Source organism: Ylistrum balloti, unplaced genomic scaffold, assembly GCF_031769215.1.
Source record: "Ylistrum balloti isolate Yb309-2 unplaced genomic scaffold, AGI_CSIRO_Ybal_v1 Utg369722, whole genome shotgun sequence".
Classification (NCBI taxonomy): domain Eukaryota; kingdom Metazoa; phylum Mollusca; class Bivalvia; order Pectinida; family Pectinidae; genus Ylistrum; species Ylistrum balloti.
This window is the reverse complement of record NW_026781941.1, coordinates 111,427-131,616: the sequence shown is the minus strand read 5'-3', so window position 1 is coordinate 131,616 and position 20,190 is coordinate 111,427. Positions and strand designations below refer to the sequence as shown.

The window sequence follows — 20,190 nt, the reverse complement described above, 5'->3', positions numbered from 1 at the left end:
TGTGTACTGACAGTACATGTTTATAAGGCAACATGATAATGAGATGTGTGTAAGATGGTAGGATATCATATTCACTATCACATTCATTCACTACTTGTACAAGCATTTTTTTTAAAATTATCCTCAAATTCCAAATAAGTGGCTACTAAGCTGATGGCTGAGGTTGACTGAGCAAACACGTCCACTAGTTTTCCTTACTTCTGATGATGATGATATAGGTTGGTACTTCTAACAGTACCATGGTTAACTTAAACAAGTCAACCAGTTCTTCTCAGGACTTCATTTACTCTTACTGAAGTATGAACCTTGACCTCTATCATTTCAGTTAAGATTCCTTGGTTTCAGAAATATGGATTTAGTTGTCTGTCTACCAAGCCCAAGATAGAATGGTTTGGTTTGTCAGGACTTGGTAAATGGTTTGGTGTAAAAAGCCTGAGTAAAGAGGTTTGTTGGGTCAGATGTGACCAAAGAGGTTTGGGTGTGTCAGAGGCCTGGCTGAAGACGTTTGGTGTGTTAGGCTTGGGAAAAGAGGTTTATCACGTCCGAATAAAGAGGTTTAGTGGGTCAGGTCTGGGTAAAGAGTTTTGGTCTGACAGGCCTAGGAAAAGAGGTTTCATCTGTCAGGTTTGGGTAAAGAGGTTTGCTCTGACAGGCCTGGGTAAGGAGGTTTCATCTGTCAGGTCTGGGTAAAGAGGTTTGGTCTGACAGGCCTGGGAAAAGAGGTTTGGTCTGACAGGCCTGGGAAAAGAGGTTTCATCTGTCAGGTTTGGGTAAAGAGGTTTGGTCTGACAGGCCTGGGTAAGGAGGTTTGGTCTGACAGGCCTGGGTAAAGAGGTTTGGTCTAACAGGCCTGGGAAAAGAGGTTTCGTCTGTCAGGTTTGGGTAAAGACGTTTGGTGGGTCAGGCCTGGGTAAAGAGGTTTGGTCTGTCAGGTCTGGGTAAGGAGGTTTGGTCTGATAGGTTTGGGTAAAGAGGTTTGGTCCGACAGGCCTGGGTAAAGAGGTTTGGTCTGACAGGTCTGGGTAAAGAGGTTTGGTCTGACAGGTTTGGATAAAGACGTTTGGTGGGTCAGGCCTGGGTAAAGGGGTTTGGTCTGTCAGGTCTGGGTAAAGAGGTTTGGTCTGACAGACCTGGGAAAAGAGGTTTGGTCTGACAGGCCTGGGTAAAGAGGTTTGGTCTATCAGGTCTGGGTAAAGAGGTTTGGTCTGACAGGCCTGGGTAAAGAGGTTTGGTCTGACAGGTCTGGGTAAAGAGGTTTGGTCTGACAGGTCTGGGTAAAGAGGTTTGGTCTGACAGGCCTGGGTAAAGAGGTTTGGTCTGACAGGTCTGGGTAAAGATGTTTGGTCTGACAGGCCTGGGAAAAGAGGTTTCATCTGTCAGGTTTGGGTAAAGAGGTTTGGTGGGTCAGGTTAGGGTAAAGAGGTTTGGGCTGACAGGCCTGGGTAAAGAGGTTTGGGCTGACAGGCCTGGCACACAGGTTTGATCTGTCAAGCTTGTGTAAATGATGAAAAATGCTTTTCCTTATTCATACTTCCACAACAACCATAAACAAGAAGAAAGCTTATTGACTAGTTTTCTCTGCTTGTCTAATCATACTTCCAAACAAATCACAAACAAGGGGACAACTTATCGACTAGTTTGCCTTGCTAATATCTTTATACAATTTCTAAATAAAGCACATAAAAAAGGAAACATATTGGCTAGATTTATGTGTTAGTCTATCTAACTTCAGCTTGAACAGTAGAGGCCTTAATCAAAATAACAAAACAAAAATGATAATCTTCACAACTACATATGTATGACTAAGTAAATACATGGATTTCATGACAGAATGGGACAAAATGTGGATCAACAATACAGAATGACATTTTCTTTTTAAACAAAAAGCAAAATGCAGTGATTACTTTTAAACATGTGTAATTTGGGTCCAGTTGGTCTGAAAAATATCTGGTCCAGACTATAGAAGTCTTCAAAAACAAACTAAATGTTTGGTCATTAAAAGTATAACGGGCCCGCCGTTAATCAAACTTTGATTTGCTCAGGAAAAATCCCTTATTTCTTTCTATGTTATAGTGGTTATAAACCTCACGATAAATCTTAATCTGAAAAATTTCAAATCAAAGTTTTTTTTCAATTGTTTTCTTACTTATAAGCCAAGATTTGGTTAAATGGCCGTATTCATATGAGGGAACGTCTATTCTTACTTAGAAACTTTAAAAGTTGAAACAGCCTTTGACATCATTCTCCTTTTCTTTTTATTGTTGTTGGCTCTATGTTCTTGGAGGGACTTTATAATGGACAATTTCAGATATTAACTTTGGAAGGAACCCAGATTAACTTTTATATCTGTGGAGGGAAGGTGGAAAAGTGATCATTACAACCAGTTTAACCTTCAATGGAATGAACAGTCCAGTGATGTGCATCAGTCAAATTCTTGAGGAGAAATTATCCAAGGGACCCTGAATTATCCACTGTGTGTGTGTGTAGGTTCGCATCAGACAGGATTTGAATCTGAGCCAGGAACAAAAATCATGTCACAGAATTAGGAAGCCTCCTCAAATCTCCTGAAAACACCAGAAATACTCTAGGACTTCCGCTGTAACAGCCCTTCAGAATTACCCATGTCTCCATTACCAACATGAGGCAAAATGGTGTTAAAGTCTTTCATTGATTCATTAGCATTATCATCGCTGTTTGTCTCATCGTCATCATCTTCTGTGTCACTGCGTACATCCTTCTTTAACTGGAGTGAGAAAAAACATCATATATCAACAAACCATGTCCTGGTTGACCAAAGCTGACGACTATATTACGGGTGCCATTTTTTTTTTTTTTTGTAGAAAGATATTTCAAGGTCAGCTGCATATAGTATGCTAATCTGACTGCCAAAATTTGGGCAAATGTGAAATAAGAAAATTTTGTCATCAAAAGATCTTACATACTAATGATTGAGTCAATATTCTAGTATACCGTAAATATTCGCGTATAGTGCGCACTTTTTTAAGCTGAAACTGTCGTGTCAAAAAGGGGGTGCGCACTATACGCAGGTACATGCCATTCCGGGGGTTATCATTCCCGAGTTCTGCATCCGCCATATTGGATTACCTCCCATCACATAGTTTTATGTTAAAGATGTCGGTCTTATATGATAGTTTGGAGATAAAAACAACAAAAAAATTAAATGTTTTAATCATCTGCCATTCCCGCTAGCATAACGGTGAATCTAATTTTTTTTCGTTTCCCGTCATTTTGATGATGTATCTGTGGAATTCCATGAATCCGGAAGTTTTTAAGCGATTGTCGTTCTGTTCATAAATCGGACAGCCCATCCCACCGATGCCCAAAGTTGGTGACCCCATGACCTCTCTTGATCTGCATGGCCCGCACGCGCAGTTCTGTTGTACTGGCAACGATGCCGGGATATCGGCGATCGCATACAAAGTTGAACAGCTCTCTCTCTCTCCATCTCTGGGTGTTTCGCTGTCGCACGTATGTCAGCCCTTCTGGTCAGTGGTTGGGACTCTAAACGGTCTTTTCTTTCTTCCGTGCCTTGATATTTCACTCTGGAATGTCGAAGTGGCGACCGGCGGCACGAAACTCCAGTCTCTCGGCGTAGTCAAATGGCGTTCGCAGTTTCCCCATGTCGAAGTCGGTGTAAACAATCTATCATTAAATACCTTCGGATACCGCGGTAGGTACAGATACCATGAAAGATCATGCTTATACTGAACAAACCACCTGATTTATGGCGACAAGGTAGGATTGAAAATGTTCAGACAGTTAAAACAACATCGTTTTCTGACCAATAGTACGCGTTCAGCCCAAGCCGGGTGTCATCAGTCTCCTCATACTCAACGTGTTAACTGTCATTAACCGTTAATTATACAATCAGCCAAGCCTTTCATGCTTGTTAGGTCACCTGGGTAAATTTGTTTACTTAAGGTAATTACAGGTGTTAGGGTCACGCTCATTGTGGTTTCCTAATTATCAATGGATCAGACCACATCAAATGTTTCGTCGCAGTGACCAGTCAATTAATTTTTCTGTAGATTTTTTTTTTTTTTTTTTAAATCTGATCTCCAAAAAGTACCTGTGCACTATACGCGAGTGCGCACTATACGCGAATATTTACGGTGTATGTTTTGTGTTAAATAAGTTCCAGATCTTCAGAATGAAGAAGTGAATCACATGTACATTGTTTATGACATGTATATGTTCACATCAGATCATTTTAACAATGTCCACTTGCAAACAAAGACCTTCAAATATACATGGGAATCATAACCAAAAAAAACCCATAAGGTTTTACAATTTAAATATAAATGGCATTTTCACTCAGTGAAAATACTGTGTGATTTTTGCAATAAGTTTTGACCGATCAGATAGCATTATTTGCAGTGAAAACATCACTTATGACTCACAGTTGGTCAACATCTGGCAAGTTGTGTGTAAAATTGGTTATTCAAATCTTGAAAAGAATTGAATTATTAATGAAGAAAATCAATTATGGGAAGACTTGTGTCCTAGATGTATAACTATATTATCTGGCAGAGTAATGATATTACTTTCATTATTATTAAGTGATTAGCATACACAAATAGACAAATATGCAATTCAAAACTAGCATCAATGAAAGGACTTGATAAAATATAACAAACAGAATATTCCTTGTTTCTGACTGAATAACTGTTATATTTCATCTGTTTACATTTTATGTTATACACAAGAGCTTAAAGTGTACCCTGAGAGGTCAGCTATGTTGACCTTGAAAAATAGTTCTGCACATAAGATATGCTATGCCGAAAACGCGAATGCCGTGGAATGTTCCGTTACTGAGAAATTGCGACTTTTCTGAAAAACACACCTTTGGCTGAGAGGCGTTGACCTCGTCTTCGGGCACCCAAACCTGTGACGTCATAAGTTCAACGCTTTTGTTGATGCAGCCATATTGTCTTTACTGTGCTACATGATCTATTTCGGGATTTTCCGTGGTAATTTCTTTGTTTATTTACGTGAACGTACTTCACATCTTCGCAATATCTAAGGTAGTGAACGAGGGGTCGGTGAATTAGCGCTTAAATCCGCTAAAATGGCTTCCTATCGAGGAGGGAAGCGGTGTGTATGGTTGTCCTAACACTAACACGGATGGGGTGTCGATGCATGACGTCGATAAATAAAACTGATTGTTGATTAAATAAAAGTATATTTGTTAGGTTGATATTTTGTTATTAATTCTACAACTAAACATTTTAAATTGATAGGCTAGCCTATGACTTGGGCGGTCATAGGAATATTATTCCTTCGTAATCGTGAACGCCTAATACTCGACCTAGTCGTGAATGGGTCACGGGAATTTTCACCCCGAGAATTTTCATACAACTATTATATAGTATAGAATAGAATTATTAGAATTTATAGAATAGGTTATGTGTGTATGTTGTTTGTATAAGGTGTATTTGGTTTTTAGATCTTCCAGCAGACGATGTTGTTTAGTTATTAATTTTGCGATCGTAAAAATAACAATAAGATCACCAATCTTGATTTGAAAACACAGTTCACAATGTAGAGATGTCATCTAAACTCATAATCACACCTGTGCCAGGTTAGGTAATTAGCACCTCTGTGGCTGGAAAAAACAATTGTGACACCTGTGAGGCGACACGCCTGTCGACTAACAACAGACGCGTACCAGTGCTAGGGTAAAAACCAGTCAAATAATTGTTTAAACTTCTAAAACATCAAATTTTTATTATTAACACAGCGGAGGGTGTTATAATTGGTTGTTGACACCCTATCTATATATATCCATAGTGCAACGAAAATTCCCTGGAAAGAAAAATTCCCCTCGGACGAAACTTCTTCGGTAAGAAAATTCCCGACACCTCGTGAATATATGCATAGTCTTGCACAAACGCGATTTCCCGATGTCAGAAATTGTTGATCGAGACTTGAAGATAGTAAAATTAGTCCAAAACCACACCCAATTTTATTTTGTTTCTTTGAAACGACGATTCACTGTTCGACTACTTTCATGACTACTGGTGAGACCAAGTGAAGTACATGCCAATCTATGTTGCCCAAGCGATTGTCACTTTTCGAAGGGTCATTTTCCTCCTCACTGGATACATCGTCTTGTAATTCCAGTTCAAATCGGTAGGGCTGGATTCCGTCTTCAGACATATCATTCACACCATAATCAGACTCCTCAAAACTCCTGCTCAAATCGCTCTCAGTTGCGGTGTCGTTGTCACTGTCAGTCATGTTGACTGCCATTTCTGTTGAACTTATGACGTCACGAGTAGAAGAGCCTCGATTCCGCGGAAATGACGATTCGGCTGATTAGGCCTGGGCGGACAGGTGAAAATCGACGACTTTGAGCTTTAATAACTCGACACTGGGGCGACGGATTTTGACAGGGTTTTCATTATTATTATTTTTACGGCATTCTTAACATTATATCTAAATATAAAATTACTCTCAGGGTACACTTTAAAGTTTCAATCTCACAAAATGAAATTTAACATTGAGTGACAAGGATTATCCTCTGTCTACATGTAAATTCGTACTGGGCCGTTGATGACCCTGATTATGGGGCCTATATAAAGTTACATACATAGAACATTTTCAACTTTTCCTACGAGACTTCTTGTCTGATTTTAGTCAAACATGCTAGAAATTATCCAAAGTAAGTAGGGATGAGAATATATATTCTACAAAGGAGAGGAGGGGACCTACCGCATAAACCAGCATTTTGCAGAAATTATTGAATTAGGGAAGAATGACAATATAACTGTCATACCCTGAGGCATACAAAAATAAAACAGCAATTACCTCCCCTTCGGTGAACTTCTGGAATGCTATAGAAAGGATTGAGTATGTCCAGAGCAGATGTAATACTTGAAGGAACAACAACAGTCCAACAAAAATATCGTGAACAGGAAAACGATCCACATACTCGTGGATTTCCACCATACCAGCATACAGCATTCTACAACATATAATATATCCTTTCATCTCAAATAAAGTATGAAACCATCCATGCACTAAATAGCGATGGTTGTAACAAAATATTATTATCTATCACTCTCACTAGGATATGATAAAGTTGGTCTATTTGAACCTTAACACAAAAGGACACTGAAGACTATAAACCAACATTTCAAGTGAGTAAGAAGTATATATATATTCAATCAATTTATTGCAGTTCAAGACTATGTTTTCTGTTTCTCCACTATAGCACAGTTTTCTGACCACTTCAATAATGCTGCTACACAATGAGGATGGGAGATAACTCTGCATCTTTGCCACTTGAGAGCTCTCATTGTGCACCCCACAGCTATGCCCTCATTATTAATCAAAACAAAAAATAAAAATCAATTACAAAAGTAAATATGATAGGAAGATTTCTCTAAATTGAAAGACTGTTCATATAAACATTAAAGTTTTTAATAAAAATTGACAACATTTTTATTTTTATATAATGAATGCTTACTTGAAGGGGAAAACGTAGCACCGTGTGAAAAGCCACAGGATAACAAACACGCCAAATAACACCTCACATAGCTTCTGTTTCTTGCAGTATTTTGCCATTTTTGCACTCTGAAAAATCAAACATAACAAAGACCGTCACAATTAATATAAGAGGGGAGGGGGGATCTCTAGACAACAAAATCTTATCAGTCATTGTATACTTCAGATTAATCTAAAAATAGATATGTACAACACCAGCAGGTGAAGTTAAGACATAATAGAATTTTACTGAGCTTACAAGGTTAAGAGGAGCCGTTTAGACAAAGATTAAGACTAATTTTCAACAAATAGACATCGCTCCATGAGAACGATTAAACAAGGGACATAACTCCATTAAAAATCATTGGACTGAAAATATAATAGAAAGATGTACAATCTAAGGTAGCAGTAGTAATGACATTTGTCATTGGGTCAATAACATTAACCTTCAAGTCTAGGAGAAGTTGTCAATTTAATTTTCAGTATATGGACAATCTGATTCCATAATATCCAATAACCTCTTGGGTACATTGAAGTGATAAACTTAAGTGATAAACAACTTTAAACCAACCCATACTGCTTTTTTATTGCAATTCAGGCAAGAATTCTGAAACCTAATCCTATGATTTATAAGGACATAAAGGTGATTAACTTGGTTTTATCATGATCTACATATAGATTTCTAATTTTAAAGAGGCTCCCTAGAGGGGAAGTCATTATGACAGAATTACCAAACTTTTCAATAGTTATATAGAATAAAAGTGGAACTATAGGAAACCTTTCTTACAAATTATACCTCACAAACTCAAAGGTCTGTAAGACATAAATGCCCCTTTAATTGGACAAAAAAAGGGAGATAATAATATTACACATAAGTTATTCACTTATGCTGAAGGATCAAGGAAGACAAACTTTTATCCTATTTACATAAATATTGATTTTGTCTTCCTACTTAAAACCAACTAGTTGTCAGCAATGTCATGAGTCATGACCATACTTACATCAATCCAGTTGTCTGTGACATCATGTGTGATATCTATACTTACAGCCATCCAGCTGTCTGCGACGTCATGTGTGATATCTATACTTACAGCCATCCAGCTGTCTGCGACGTCATGTGTGATATCTATACTTACAGCCATCCAGCTGTCTGTGACATCATGTGTGATATCTATACTTACAGCCATCCAGCTGTCTGTGACATCATGTGTGATATCTATACTTACAGCCATCCAGCTGTCTGCGACGTCATGTGTGATATCTATACTTACAACCATCCAGCTGTCTGTGACGTCATGTGTGATATCTATACTTACAGCCATCCAGCTATCTGTGCATCATGTGTGATATCTATACTTACAGCCATCCAGCTGTCTGTGACGTCATGTGTGATATCTATACTTACAGCCATCCAGCTGTCTGCGACGTCATGTGTGATATCTATACTTACAGCCATCAAGCTGTCTGTGACATCATGTGTGATATCTATACTTATAGCCATCCGCCTGTCTGTGACATCATGTGTGATATCTATACTTACAGCCATCCAGCTGTCTGTGATGTCATCCAGCTGTCTGTGACATCATGTGTGATATCTATACTTACAGCCATCCAGTTGTCTGCGACGTCATGTGTTATGACTATCATGCAACCAATTCTAGAAAAGTTGATGCCCCATGAGAATCCCATCAGAAGTAGTGTAATGACATGGTGAAGTGTCATCTCCATCCAATCCTAAAATATATCAATCAATTTAGACCTGAATACATATCAATTGATTCACAACTTTCCCCAAATATATAAAATACACCAAAATGTGTTATTTTCCTATATAAACTACCAGATAGAGTTAATTTACTGCCTTCATAAAGGGCAACAGTGGACCCAGTTGATACGACAAAGACAAAGCAGAATATAGATTGAAAACAATACAGCATAAGAAATGTACTGTCTTTGATGTGATGATTGTTAATGTGACAGGAGTTGTTGTACTTACTTTGATGTGATGATTGTTAATGTGACAGGAGTTGTTGTACTTACTTTGATGTGATGATTGTTAATGTGACAGGAGTTGTTGTACTTACTTTGATGTGATGATTGTTAATGTGACAGGAGTTGTTGTACTTACTTTGATGTGATGATTGTTAATGTGACAGGAGTTGTTGTACTTACTTTGATGTGATGATTGTTAATGTGACAGGAGTTGTTGTACTTACTTTGATGTGATGATTGTTAATGTGACAGGAGTTGTTGTACTTACTTTGATGTGATGATTGTTAATGTGACAGGAGTTGTTGTACTTACTTTGATGTGATGATTGTTAATGTGACAGGAGTTGTACTTACTTTGATGTGATGATTGTTAATGTGACAGGAGTTGTTGTACTTACTTTGATGTGATGATTGTTAATGTGACAGGAGTTGTTGTACTTACTTTGATGTGATGATTGTTAATGTGACATGAGTTGTACTTACTTTGATGTGATGATTGTTAATGTGACAGGAGTTGTTGTACTTACTTTGATGTGATGATTGTTAATGTGACAGGAGTTGTTGTACTTACTTTGCGTCTGTAATCAAACATGAGAGAAAAAAGCAGTCCCCAGTAATATCCCATCTCCAACATATAATACCAATACAGGCCATCAGAGATATGCTGAAACAAGACAACAATCATTATACACAAATCATACAACAGGTGTCTGACAACTGCTGTGAATGAGGAAACATTTACCGTCCTAACTTATGAATTTTCCTCCGGAATCAAAACCTTAAGTCCAGAATTTATAACAGAGGAAACAATCCATGATCAGAATATAAATTTGTTGAAGAACGAACTTACCTGATAAGGCCAGTCTATAAAACAGTACTTGGTTTCCCAAAACCATGGTTCCTAGAAAATAAAAATTCATGAGTAAATAACGGAACTTTTTTCGTACAAACCAAATACATCATCAGTTTATAGCTCAAAATCTATTTTTAGTTTACTCTTCTTATCTTTAACTTTTGTAAATATATTTGTGAAGGTTTACAAAAATCTAGCATATCTACTTTAACAGTACTGGTCTGAGCTATAAAAATTCTACAATCCGTATCTACTGTGTTTTAATAAGTTGATGTTATATAGCACAAAATCATTTAAACTTTGTAGTATCTCAGAGTTTTAACCAGGTAATGCTGTTTCTACACTTTGTAGTATCTCCAAGTTTTAACCAGGTAATCCTGTTTCTACACTTAACATCACCAGAACAGAATTTTTCTGTTGGCTATTATTTTTTAGCAAATATATTGAATTCAATATATATTCATTAGCCCCCTCGTCTCTTCATATCTTCTTACACACAAAAACTGGTTTCAAGAATTCATCAAACAATCTTAGTTTGTTTTACTGTTCACCAGGAAACTGTTGCCATCATTTAACTTTGGCCGATATTTTTAAACATCAATGAAATAAATCTCCAGGAGATGAAAATTCTTCAAGAACCAATGCCTAATAAGCACATGTGTATACAACGTAGTTCAACTTCTAGGTTTCAGGATAGCTAATCATAATAAGAGCCTCCTTTATGTAAAGATGTGGAAATAGATTAGATGAAAATGATTAGGAAAATTTCACTGTAAAACAGAAAATAACCAAAACAGTACTGAAATTCTAACTATGGCAGGAAAGCTTCTCGATAAAAAGGTAAATAAATGATAAACAAGGTAATCATTTCCTATTGAATGAATGTGTTCCTATATCATGCTAAGGGTGTAACAAACTTTGACTACTTGACCTCTGTATATCAGATAACTCATGAAGGTGTTTTAATGGGTGATACTAGATAGGATTAACAGAGACAGACTTATCAGATAACTCATGAAGGTGTTTTAATGGGTGATACTAGATAGGATTAACAGAGACAGACTTATCAGATAACTCATGAAAGTGTTTTAATGGGTGATACTGGATAGGATTAACAGAGACAGACTTATCAGATAACTTGTGAAAGTGTTTTAATGGGTGATACTAGATAGGATTAACAGAGACAGACTTATCAGATAACTTGTGAAAGTGTTTTAATGGGTGATACTAGATAGGATTAACAGAGACAGACTTATCAGATAACTTGTGAAAGTGTTTTAATGGGTGATACTAGATAGGATTAACAGAGACAGACTTATCAGATAACTTGTGAAAGTGTTTTAATGGGTGATACTAGATAGGATTAACACAGAAGAAAGTTTGATGAATTGTGGTTTCTCCGAGGATGACTGGAACAAGTGGCTGATGATATCAAAAAGTCTAAAACTCCAATCGGGGCAAATAAAACAAGTTCTTCCACAATAGTACAAAACATGTTCATTGGAGATAAAGCTGAAAGCAAAACACACAGGGGATTGTGTAATCAGATGAACCAACTCAAGGGGCGAGCAATGCTGGAGAAAGTACGAATGATGTCCCCCTACACCAGGGAGGTTCTGCAGCTAAGGACACAAAACCAAATTACACCTGAAGTGCAACCGTTGTGGATTGCCAGATCCCATCCATAGCACCACCACCATCTTAATACAGATATATAATTCAGCAATTATCAATGGGAAATTGTTTTGTATTTTATCATGGTACTGATCATGGATAAAAAATAACCAGTGATTGATTTCATGATGTACTACCTGTATAAAGTAGGTTAATCCTGTCTGTACTGCAGGCAAATTTGAAAAGAAGCCAATAAGTATATCAAAGTTAAATTTCAGCAAGAGTTTCCAGGAAACAGTATTACTTGACAGTAATTACATGTGATTTTCCATACCATACACGTTGATAAGCCCATGTCTGGTATACCCTCCCATGTCTAATGTTCCTTTTCTGTTGCTGTAGTAAGCCCACCCTAAGACTTTGTGTCAGATGATGTATGCTGGTCCCCGACTTCACTACAGATTACATACAGTAATCCAGACCGTCTTATCAAAACATCAATATAATACCGTGCTTAAAATGTATGTAGCCATAACCATAATCCCTGGGAGCTAGGGGCTCCATTTCACCAACATGCCATTACAGGGATATTTACCAAAATACTGGTAAATGAGCATGCAAAAATGGATTTTAAAAAATTTGATCTCAAATAAAAGAAAATGTAAGATAATTTGATGAATTATGTACAATTCATCATTATTTTATAAATGGTGTATATACCAAGTAATTAAATAGATTTAAGAACTTGATATGATAACATGATAATATGTGTGTTGACCAAACACTGAGGCTGGGCCTTGTCTCCTACTTCCCTTTCAACAACATAAGGTCCACATTAGTTGCCTCAAATGAACAAGAAAGGGAACACCAGAGAATATAATTGGATACACCTGAACTTGCACCAGTTACTAGAATCTCAGATCCAGAATATTTTCCCCCGATGAAACATTCACTATGAAGTAAAGCTCAGCAGACTACATTCTGCAGCAAGCTCAATGAACTATTTTTAAATAGATATACAAGCTGAAAAAAATTTGCATAAAAAGTGAATTTCTCCTTGAAAATAAGGAGAAGACAACTGACTTTCCCCATCACTTGTGATGATTTTCCATTGAAATTTAGCATGTGTCAAAATGGTCTAAAGTAAAATTTTATTCTTTTGATTTGAATAAATCATCGTTTTAATTTTTAAAAAGTGCAGAAACGGAAATTAACACTGCATAACTGTTGGAAACATACATGAATGGAAATCTGTTGCAAGATCCATAAAATAGCTGAACAAGAAACACAGTCTACATGGTTGGACCGTCTCACAAATGCATGCAGACACACTGTCAAATGCTAACTTTTTTTCCTCTCTCTAAAATCGAAACTAGTTTTTATGCCACCAGATACATAATACACATTTCCTCACACTCCCCATTCATGACAAACACAATTTATTTTTTTACCCCAATTTCTGAAATGAATTATTAGGAAATCTTTTTCAATTGTTATAAATTTTAAGACTGACAATTATTCAAACTGAGAGCCCAGCGGTAGTGTTTCAGACAATATAACAAGGCTTGGGATTATAAGCATATCAAATCTCTCCTTTGGAATTTCTAAAAAGTTGCTAATTGTAATGAGTAAGTTTTTAATTAAATGATAATGAATATATTGAAATTTTCTTGATTCAGGAATCTAGATGAAGACTGGTATCTGATAAGAAAATATGAAGCTGTAAAGAAACCTCATTCAAATGCTCTTGCAAACATGCCATGCCTAAATCTACACCCAGACCTCATTCCAGGATAAGTAAGAAAAATACCACACATGCATATCCATCCCAAAGAGAGTGTAATGTTTTAAAACATACTCCTAAGTGTACTCCAATCCTAGTCAATTTAGTAAGAACATGATTTCATTCTCTAAATGTTTTGCTGAAGAAGTTATTGCATTAAGATTCTATTTTTTTGCCCACAAACATTTTCATTTTATCATGTATTACAACTGATGAACATTACAGACTCTGTAGAACCAAGGCTATTTGTACAACCATTTAAGAATTCTTTCAATTTCTCCTCAATATTTTCAGTGGTTAGAGGTTATTTTTAGTTGTAGGCTGTTACAGATTCCAGTGATCTTTGCTACATCAGCCATTTCTTAAATTACTATTTTGGTAATAAAACCCATCACTTGAGAATTGGATGGAGAAGATAGATGATTTTAATACTGTTGAAAGTCTATTAAAAGACTACGTAGAACAACAATATAAAATTACATGTGTTAATAAACACTAATCAATTCAATTCAGCCTAACTTTTTTATATAATTTAATACTAGCGTCTCCTGAATATCAATAAAAATTCAACACATTTTTTATACATATATATATATATATCATACACTCAACCTAATTTTCAGATGTTTTCTGTGACTCTTTGTAATGTCAGAATTTGTAAAAGACTGCTAAAAATATACATAAAACAAATTGATGTTTTTGGTAATGAACCCTACAGCAAAGTCTAACACATCAATATCATATCCCTTGAAGGTATTTAATATAGTATAACACTAAAATAATGAACCCTACAGCAAAGTCTAACACATCAATATCATATCCCTTGAAGGTATTTAATATAGTATAACACTAAAATAATGAACCCTACAGCAAAGTCTAACACATCAATATCATATCCCTTGAAGGTATTTAATATAGTATAACACTAAAAAGATCTCCTTTTTTTATGTATCAGCATTTTAGAAGTCATTTAAAACATTACATACTCGTGTGTATAGGACTAGTTCTTTAACATTTCCCCAAACTAAACAAGTAGGGCTTCCGATGGTTGATTTACCTTAATGGAGAGTAAAGGAGACGCATCTAGAAATATAACACAGATTAATTAACCAAGTAATCAGTATAACGTTCCTTAATAAAGACATGTTCAAAACAGAGGTGATTAGCCTCATTTTGTGACACAATGGAGGACACACAAAGTCAAATTAGTGATAATCATGATATTAGGAAAACACCACAGATCATCATAAAAACCTAATGACATTATGTTAATACCAGAGGTCATCAAAGTAACATTGACATTGTGTTAATACCAGAGGTCGTCAAAGTAACAATGACATCCTGTTAATACCACATTGACATTATGTTAATACCAGAGGTCATCAAAGTAACATTGACATTGTGTTAATACCAGAGGTCGTCAAAATATCAGCAACATTGTGTTAACACTAGAGGTCGTCAAAATACCGATGACATTGTGTTAGTAACAGAGGTCGTCAAAATATCAGCGACATTGTGTTAACACTAGAGGTTGTCAAAATACCGATGACATTGTGTTAGTAACAGAGGTCGTCAAAATATCAGCGACATTGTGTTAATACCAGAGGTCGTCAAAATAATGATAACATTGTGTTAGTAACAGAGGTCGTCAAAATATCAGCGACATTGTGTTAATTACAGAAGTCGTCAAAGTAACAATGACATTGTGTTAACACTAGAGGTCGTCAAAATATCAGTGACATCGTTTTAATAACAGAGGTTGTCAAAATATCAGCAACATTGTGTTAGTAACAGAGGTCGTCAAAGTAACATTGACAATGTGTTCATACCAGAGGTTGTCAAAATATCAGTGACATCGTGTTAATATCAGAAGTCATCAAAGTAACAATGACATTGTGTTCATACCAGAGGTTGTCAAAATATCAGCGACATTGTGTTAATACCAGAGGTTGTCAAAATATCAGCGACATTGTGTTAATACCAGAGGTCGTCAAAGTAACAATGACATTGTGTTAACACTAAAGGTTGTCAAAATATCAGCGACATTGTGTTAATACCAGAGGTCATAAGAATAACCATGACATCAAGTTGCCAAGTTATAACAGATAAAGTTTGTGTAATTAATGAGACAAAATGTAAATAGTTCTGTCAAGTATATTACACTATCATCTTTACCCTTTTTGAAGAAATGAAAGTGATAAGATTTAGTTATTATGCTGTATTGTGTAGCAGAAGCCATTACGAAGTCTAAAACACTAAATGATATACAACAGTTCTAAAACAGATTCTACACACAAAGCATTGTCCATCTTAATATATCATCTCTAATTCTGATTCTACACACAAAGCATTGTCCATCTTAATATATCATCTCTAATTCTGATTCTACACACAAAGCATTGTCCATCTTAATATATCATCTCTAATTCTGATTCTACACACAAAGCATTGTCCATCTTAATATATCATCTCTAATTCTATCAACAACCAGAAATCAAAATCTACAGAAACTTCTACCACAATTTTAGTACACATATACACATTATACATGCAAGAAATCTCACACTTTATAACACCCATATATACATCACACCTACAACAATATACTCATTTACACAGAAACCTAGATCCATGTCTAAACGAAGATTATCTTAAACAAAACATTTAAACCTACAAATTGTATTCACATTCTATTTACAAAAGTCATCCCTCTAGACCTAAATTAAACAGACAACTTTCACCAAAAGATCTATTTAAATCTATATTTGTATTCATACTTATGTGTTACAACCAGAATAAAACTTTATATCACATAGCTTTACATGAATATTCAAAGGCAACAAGTCAATTTAGTGAAACCACCAGAAATGTTATTCAAAACGTTGAAAACAAATAATTGTAGAGTAAATCTGCTGCGATATCTCCTTTCAACTCCTGAGTAAAAACCATGCTATTCAGAATCCTCACAACATTCTTTGTTTGGCAAAAATGAAATCAGATTTCCATACTTCCATTTTATTTTCTTCTGAGAAAAAAGGGCCTGAAACAACATTTCTATCAATTTAAGTTTAAGCAAAGCTTTAATGAAGTTTGTGCAGGTGATGTGAATTGGATAGAAAAATGTTGTTATTGTGGATCCTTCTCTGTACTAACTAAGACAAAAGTGTAGTGAAATGTTCTAGCTAAAAGTTTGATAAAGTGAAACAAAAGGCAGATCATTCTCTGTATGTATATGACATGATGATGAATGCCTATCGTTAAAAAAAGTAGATAACTCCTGGCTATCTATAAACAAGAACAAATCGCTCTTTAAACCAGACAAGAGCAGCTCACCCTGGTTATCATTGAACAAGAACAGCTCACCCTGGTTATCATTGAACAAGAACAGCTCACCATGGTTATCATTGAACAAGAGCAGCTCACCCTAGTTATCATTGAACAAGAACAGATCACCCTGGTTATCATTGAACAAGAGCAGCTCACCCTGGTTATCATTGAACAAGAACAGCTCACCACGGTTATCATTGAGCAAGAGCAGCTCACCTTGGTTATCATTGAACAAGAACAGCTCACCCTGGTTATCATTGAACAAGAGCAGTTCACCACGGTTATCATTGAGCAAGAGCAGCTCACCCTGTTTATCACTGAACAAGAACAGCTCACCACAGTTATCATTGAACAAGAACAGATCACCCTGGTTATCATTGAACAAGAGCAGCTCACGCTGGTTATCACTGAACAAGAACAGCTCACCCTGGTTATCATTGAACAAGAACAGCTCATCATGGTTATCATTGAACAAAAGCAGCTCACCCTGGTTATCATTGAACAAGAACAGCTCACCCTGGTTATCATTGAACAAGAGCAGCTAACCTTGGTTATCATTGAACAAGAGCAGCTCACCCTGGTTATCACTGAACAAGAACAGCTCACCCTGGTTATCATTGAACAAGAGCAGCTCATCCTGGTTATCATTGAACAAGAGCAGCTCACCCAGGTTATCACTGAACAAGAACAGCTCACCCTGGTTATCATTGAACAAGAACAGCTCATCCTGGTTATCATTGAACAAGAGCAGCTCACCCTGGTTATCATTGAACAAAAGTAGATCACTGGCTATCACAGAATAAAAGTAGTTCATCCTGACTATCACTGAAGAAAAGTAGTTCATCCTGACTTTCACTGAACAAAAGTAGTTCATCCTGACTATCACTGAACAAAAGCAGTTCATCCTGACTATCACTGAACAAGAGCAGATTACTCTTTCGCTGCATAAAGGCAGATTACTGCTGCTGTCATCCAACAAGACCTAATCAATCCAGCTATTTGCTTTCACTAGATAAATCACAGAACAGGAGTAGATAATGTATATAAACAAAGTGATTGTGTGTTTCTTATCTCTAAAGATTGTGAAAATTTCTGCTGACAAATAGTGCTGAATAGCTACAATTCTTTCTACAACTTTCCTCAGATCATTACTGACTATATAGGTTTCTGTAATCATTTAGCTATTTCACTTTAAACATAAATATATGGAAAAAGTTTCCAAAAAGTGTAAAACAGAAAGTTTATGAATAATGAATGAGTGGTGTTTAAAAGAAATTGTGTATTAATGTTTTATAAAGGCGAAAACACACCAATAGAGATGGCCATCATTCATACTTACATCCCATAGAACGATCACTCCGTAAATAAAAATAGACCCATAGAACAGGAAATTCCAGCTGTAAAACAAACAGAAAAGTTGCTTTGAAACTTTAACTTTTAACTTATAAGATCTAAGAAAATATTGCCTCTAATTAAGGAACATTTAACAAAAGAATTTGCTGGGTAAATTCTACCAACATCATACTGCAGGAAGTAGATTAGCGAGGATTTTAATAGTGATGTTATCCAGCAATATTAAATGACTCTAAAGTTATTTAAAATCTTAACATCCTGTGAAATATTTACACTGACAGATCGAAAGATATAAATGTCATTTAAGAAATCCAAGGCTTTTATAATTGTCCCACTTTCATCAACATTTACCAACTGGGTCAATAATATTTTTTTCAAAGCCACTTAAATTTTGCAGTTTCAGCATATTAAAAGATTGCTGTTTTTCTATTCTGAAAATGACTGATAATAACTTCCACTAATATACTTAAACACCAGGGTATATATCACCATCAATATTTTAGTAATATACTGATATTCAATCATACCAAAGTAAGCTTTATCAATAGGAAACAAAGGTAATTGTCATGTTACATTTTTAATTCACTTTAAAATCATTATCATGTAAGGCTAAATTTTCCTGGTATGCACAAACACTTTTTTTTTGTATTAACATAACTTACCAACATTCACAAAACTTCTGCATATTACCAGGTGACCCCTGTTGTCTACGGACGCGAAACCATCGTTGAATTTCTCGTTCTGTTAAACTGGTCTTCTTTACCAGGCTCTGAAAGAATGAAGGTTATTTTCACAACTAAATTACTAATACTGAAGATTTTTTATGAGCTAGCATTCCCATGAGATTCATGATCTCAAGTTATATTACTTTGTTTTTGTGTTCCTTAAATTCATAACATGAAGTTATGATCATTACGTCACTATAGGACCAACAGAAATACATGAAATCACAGATCTGCAGGGTTTTATTACATGTGTGTCTGAAATTTATCTTATTGTTATTATTGATAGCAGTGATAAATATACCATGAATGTATTCCAAAATTAAAAGTTTTACTAAAACACCAATATATTAGTTGTCTGTAACAGAAAAAAAGTGCTGGATTTCATTTAGAACACCTGGTCCTTCCCTATAGGACATGATAACTTCTTCAAATACAAGATGTGTATGTACTTCACTGGGATTTACCAAAATTGTTCCAGTGAAATATATCAATTTTTTTTCTGGTTCATGTGATATCCTTAAGATGTTAGTAGGTCTATAAACAATAACTAAATGTAAAACCTAAGCCACTTAAGAATCATTTGTAATACATACAACATGAAAGGAATTTTCCAAATAACATCTTATTTTCTTTCTTTTTTTGTCCCTTAACAAAGTATTTTCAATTATATGTTAAAACAGTAGATTCATGTTATTTAAAAACAATGGAAAGCCATGTTCTATACTGAACAAAACCTAAAGATAAACATAGCTGTTGAGAAAGTATATTTATCTAAATATTTAGTAGAATGTGGCAAAAAACCTATTTTACTTTCATGTTAGAGTCATTCCTTTCCTTGCAAAAATACACATACAGTTATAAAATCTGGCAATTGAAGGTGACTCAGTATGTCCCAAGCAAGATGAAACACCCAGAATAAAGGGCCACAACTCTATATACACTGCAAAAGCATGGGACAAAGATCTATTTCAATAAATGTCAGTTTTCCAACCCTAGAAGCACTTCCATTGAAAATTTGGTAGCAGTTGTTATTTG

General features: G+C 35.6%; 1 protein-coding gene across 1 annotated transcript in view; it reads right to left on the bottom strand.

The window, feature by feature from the left end:
- Positions 1-2,584: 2,584 nt before the first annotated feature.
- Positions 2,585-20,190, bottom strand: part of LOC132565432 (ceramide synthase 4-like) — a 33,774-nt gene continuing 16,168 nt past the window's right edge. The window contains exons 3-10 of the mRNA XM_060230073.1: positions 19,093-19,199; positions 18,417-18,474; positions 10,351-10,401; positions 10,072-10,164; positions 9,115-9,243; positions 7,493-7,599; positions 6,832-6,988; positions 2,585-2,743 (exon numbers count right to left, since the gene is read on the bottom strand). Coding sequence (XP_060086056.1) covers positions 2,585-2,743; positions 6,832-6,988; positions 7,493-7,599; positions 9,115-9,243; positions 10,072-10,164; positions 10,351-10,401; positions 18,417-18,474; positions 19,093-19,199 — 861 coding nt within the window. The remainder of the gene's footprint in view (positions 2,744-6,831; positions 6,989-7,492; positions 7,600-9,114; positions 9,244-10,071; positions 10,165-10,350; positions 10,402-18,416; positions 18,475-19,092; positions 19,200-20,190) is intronic.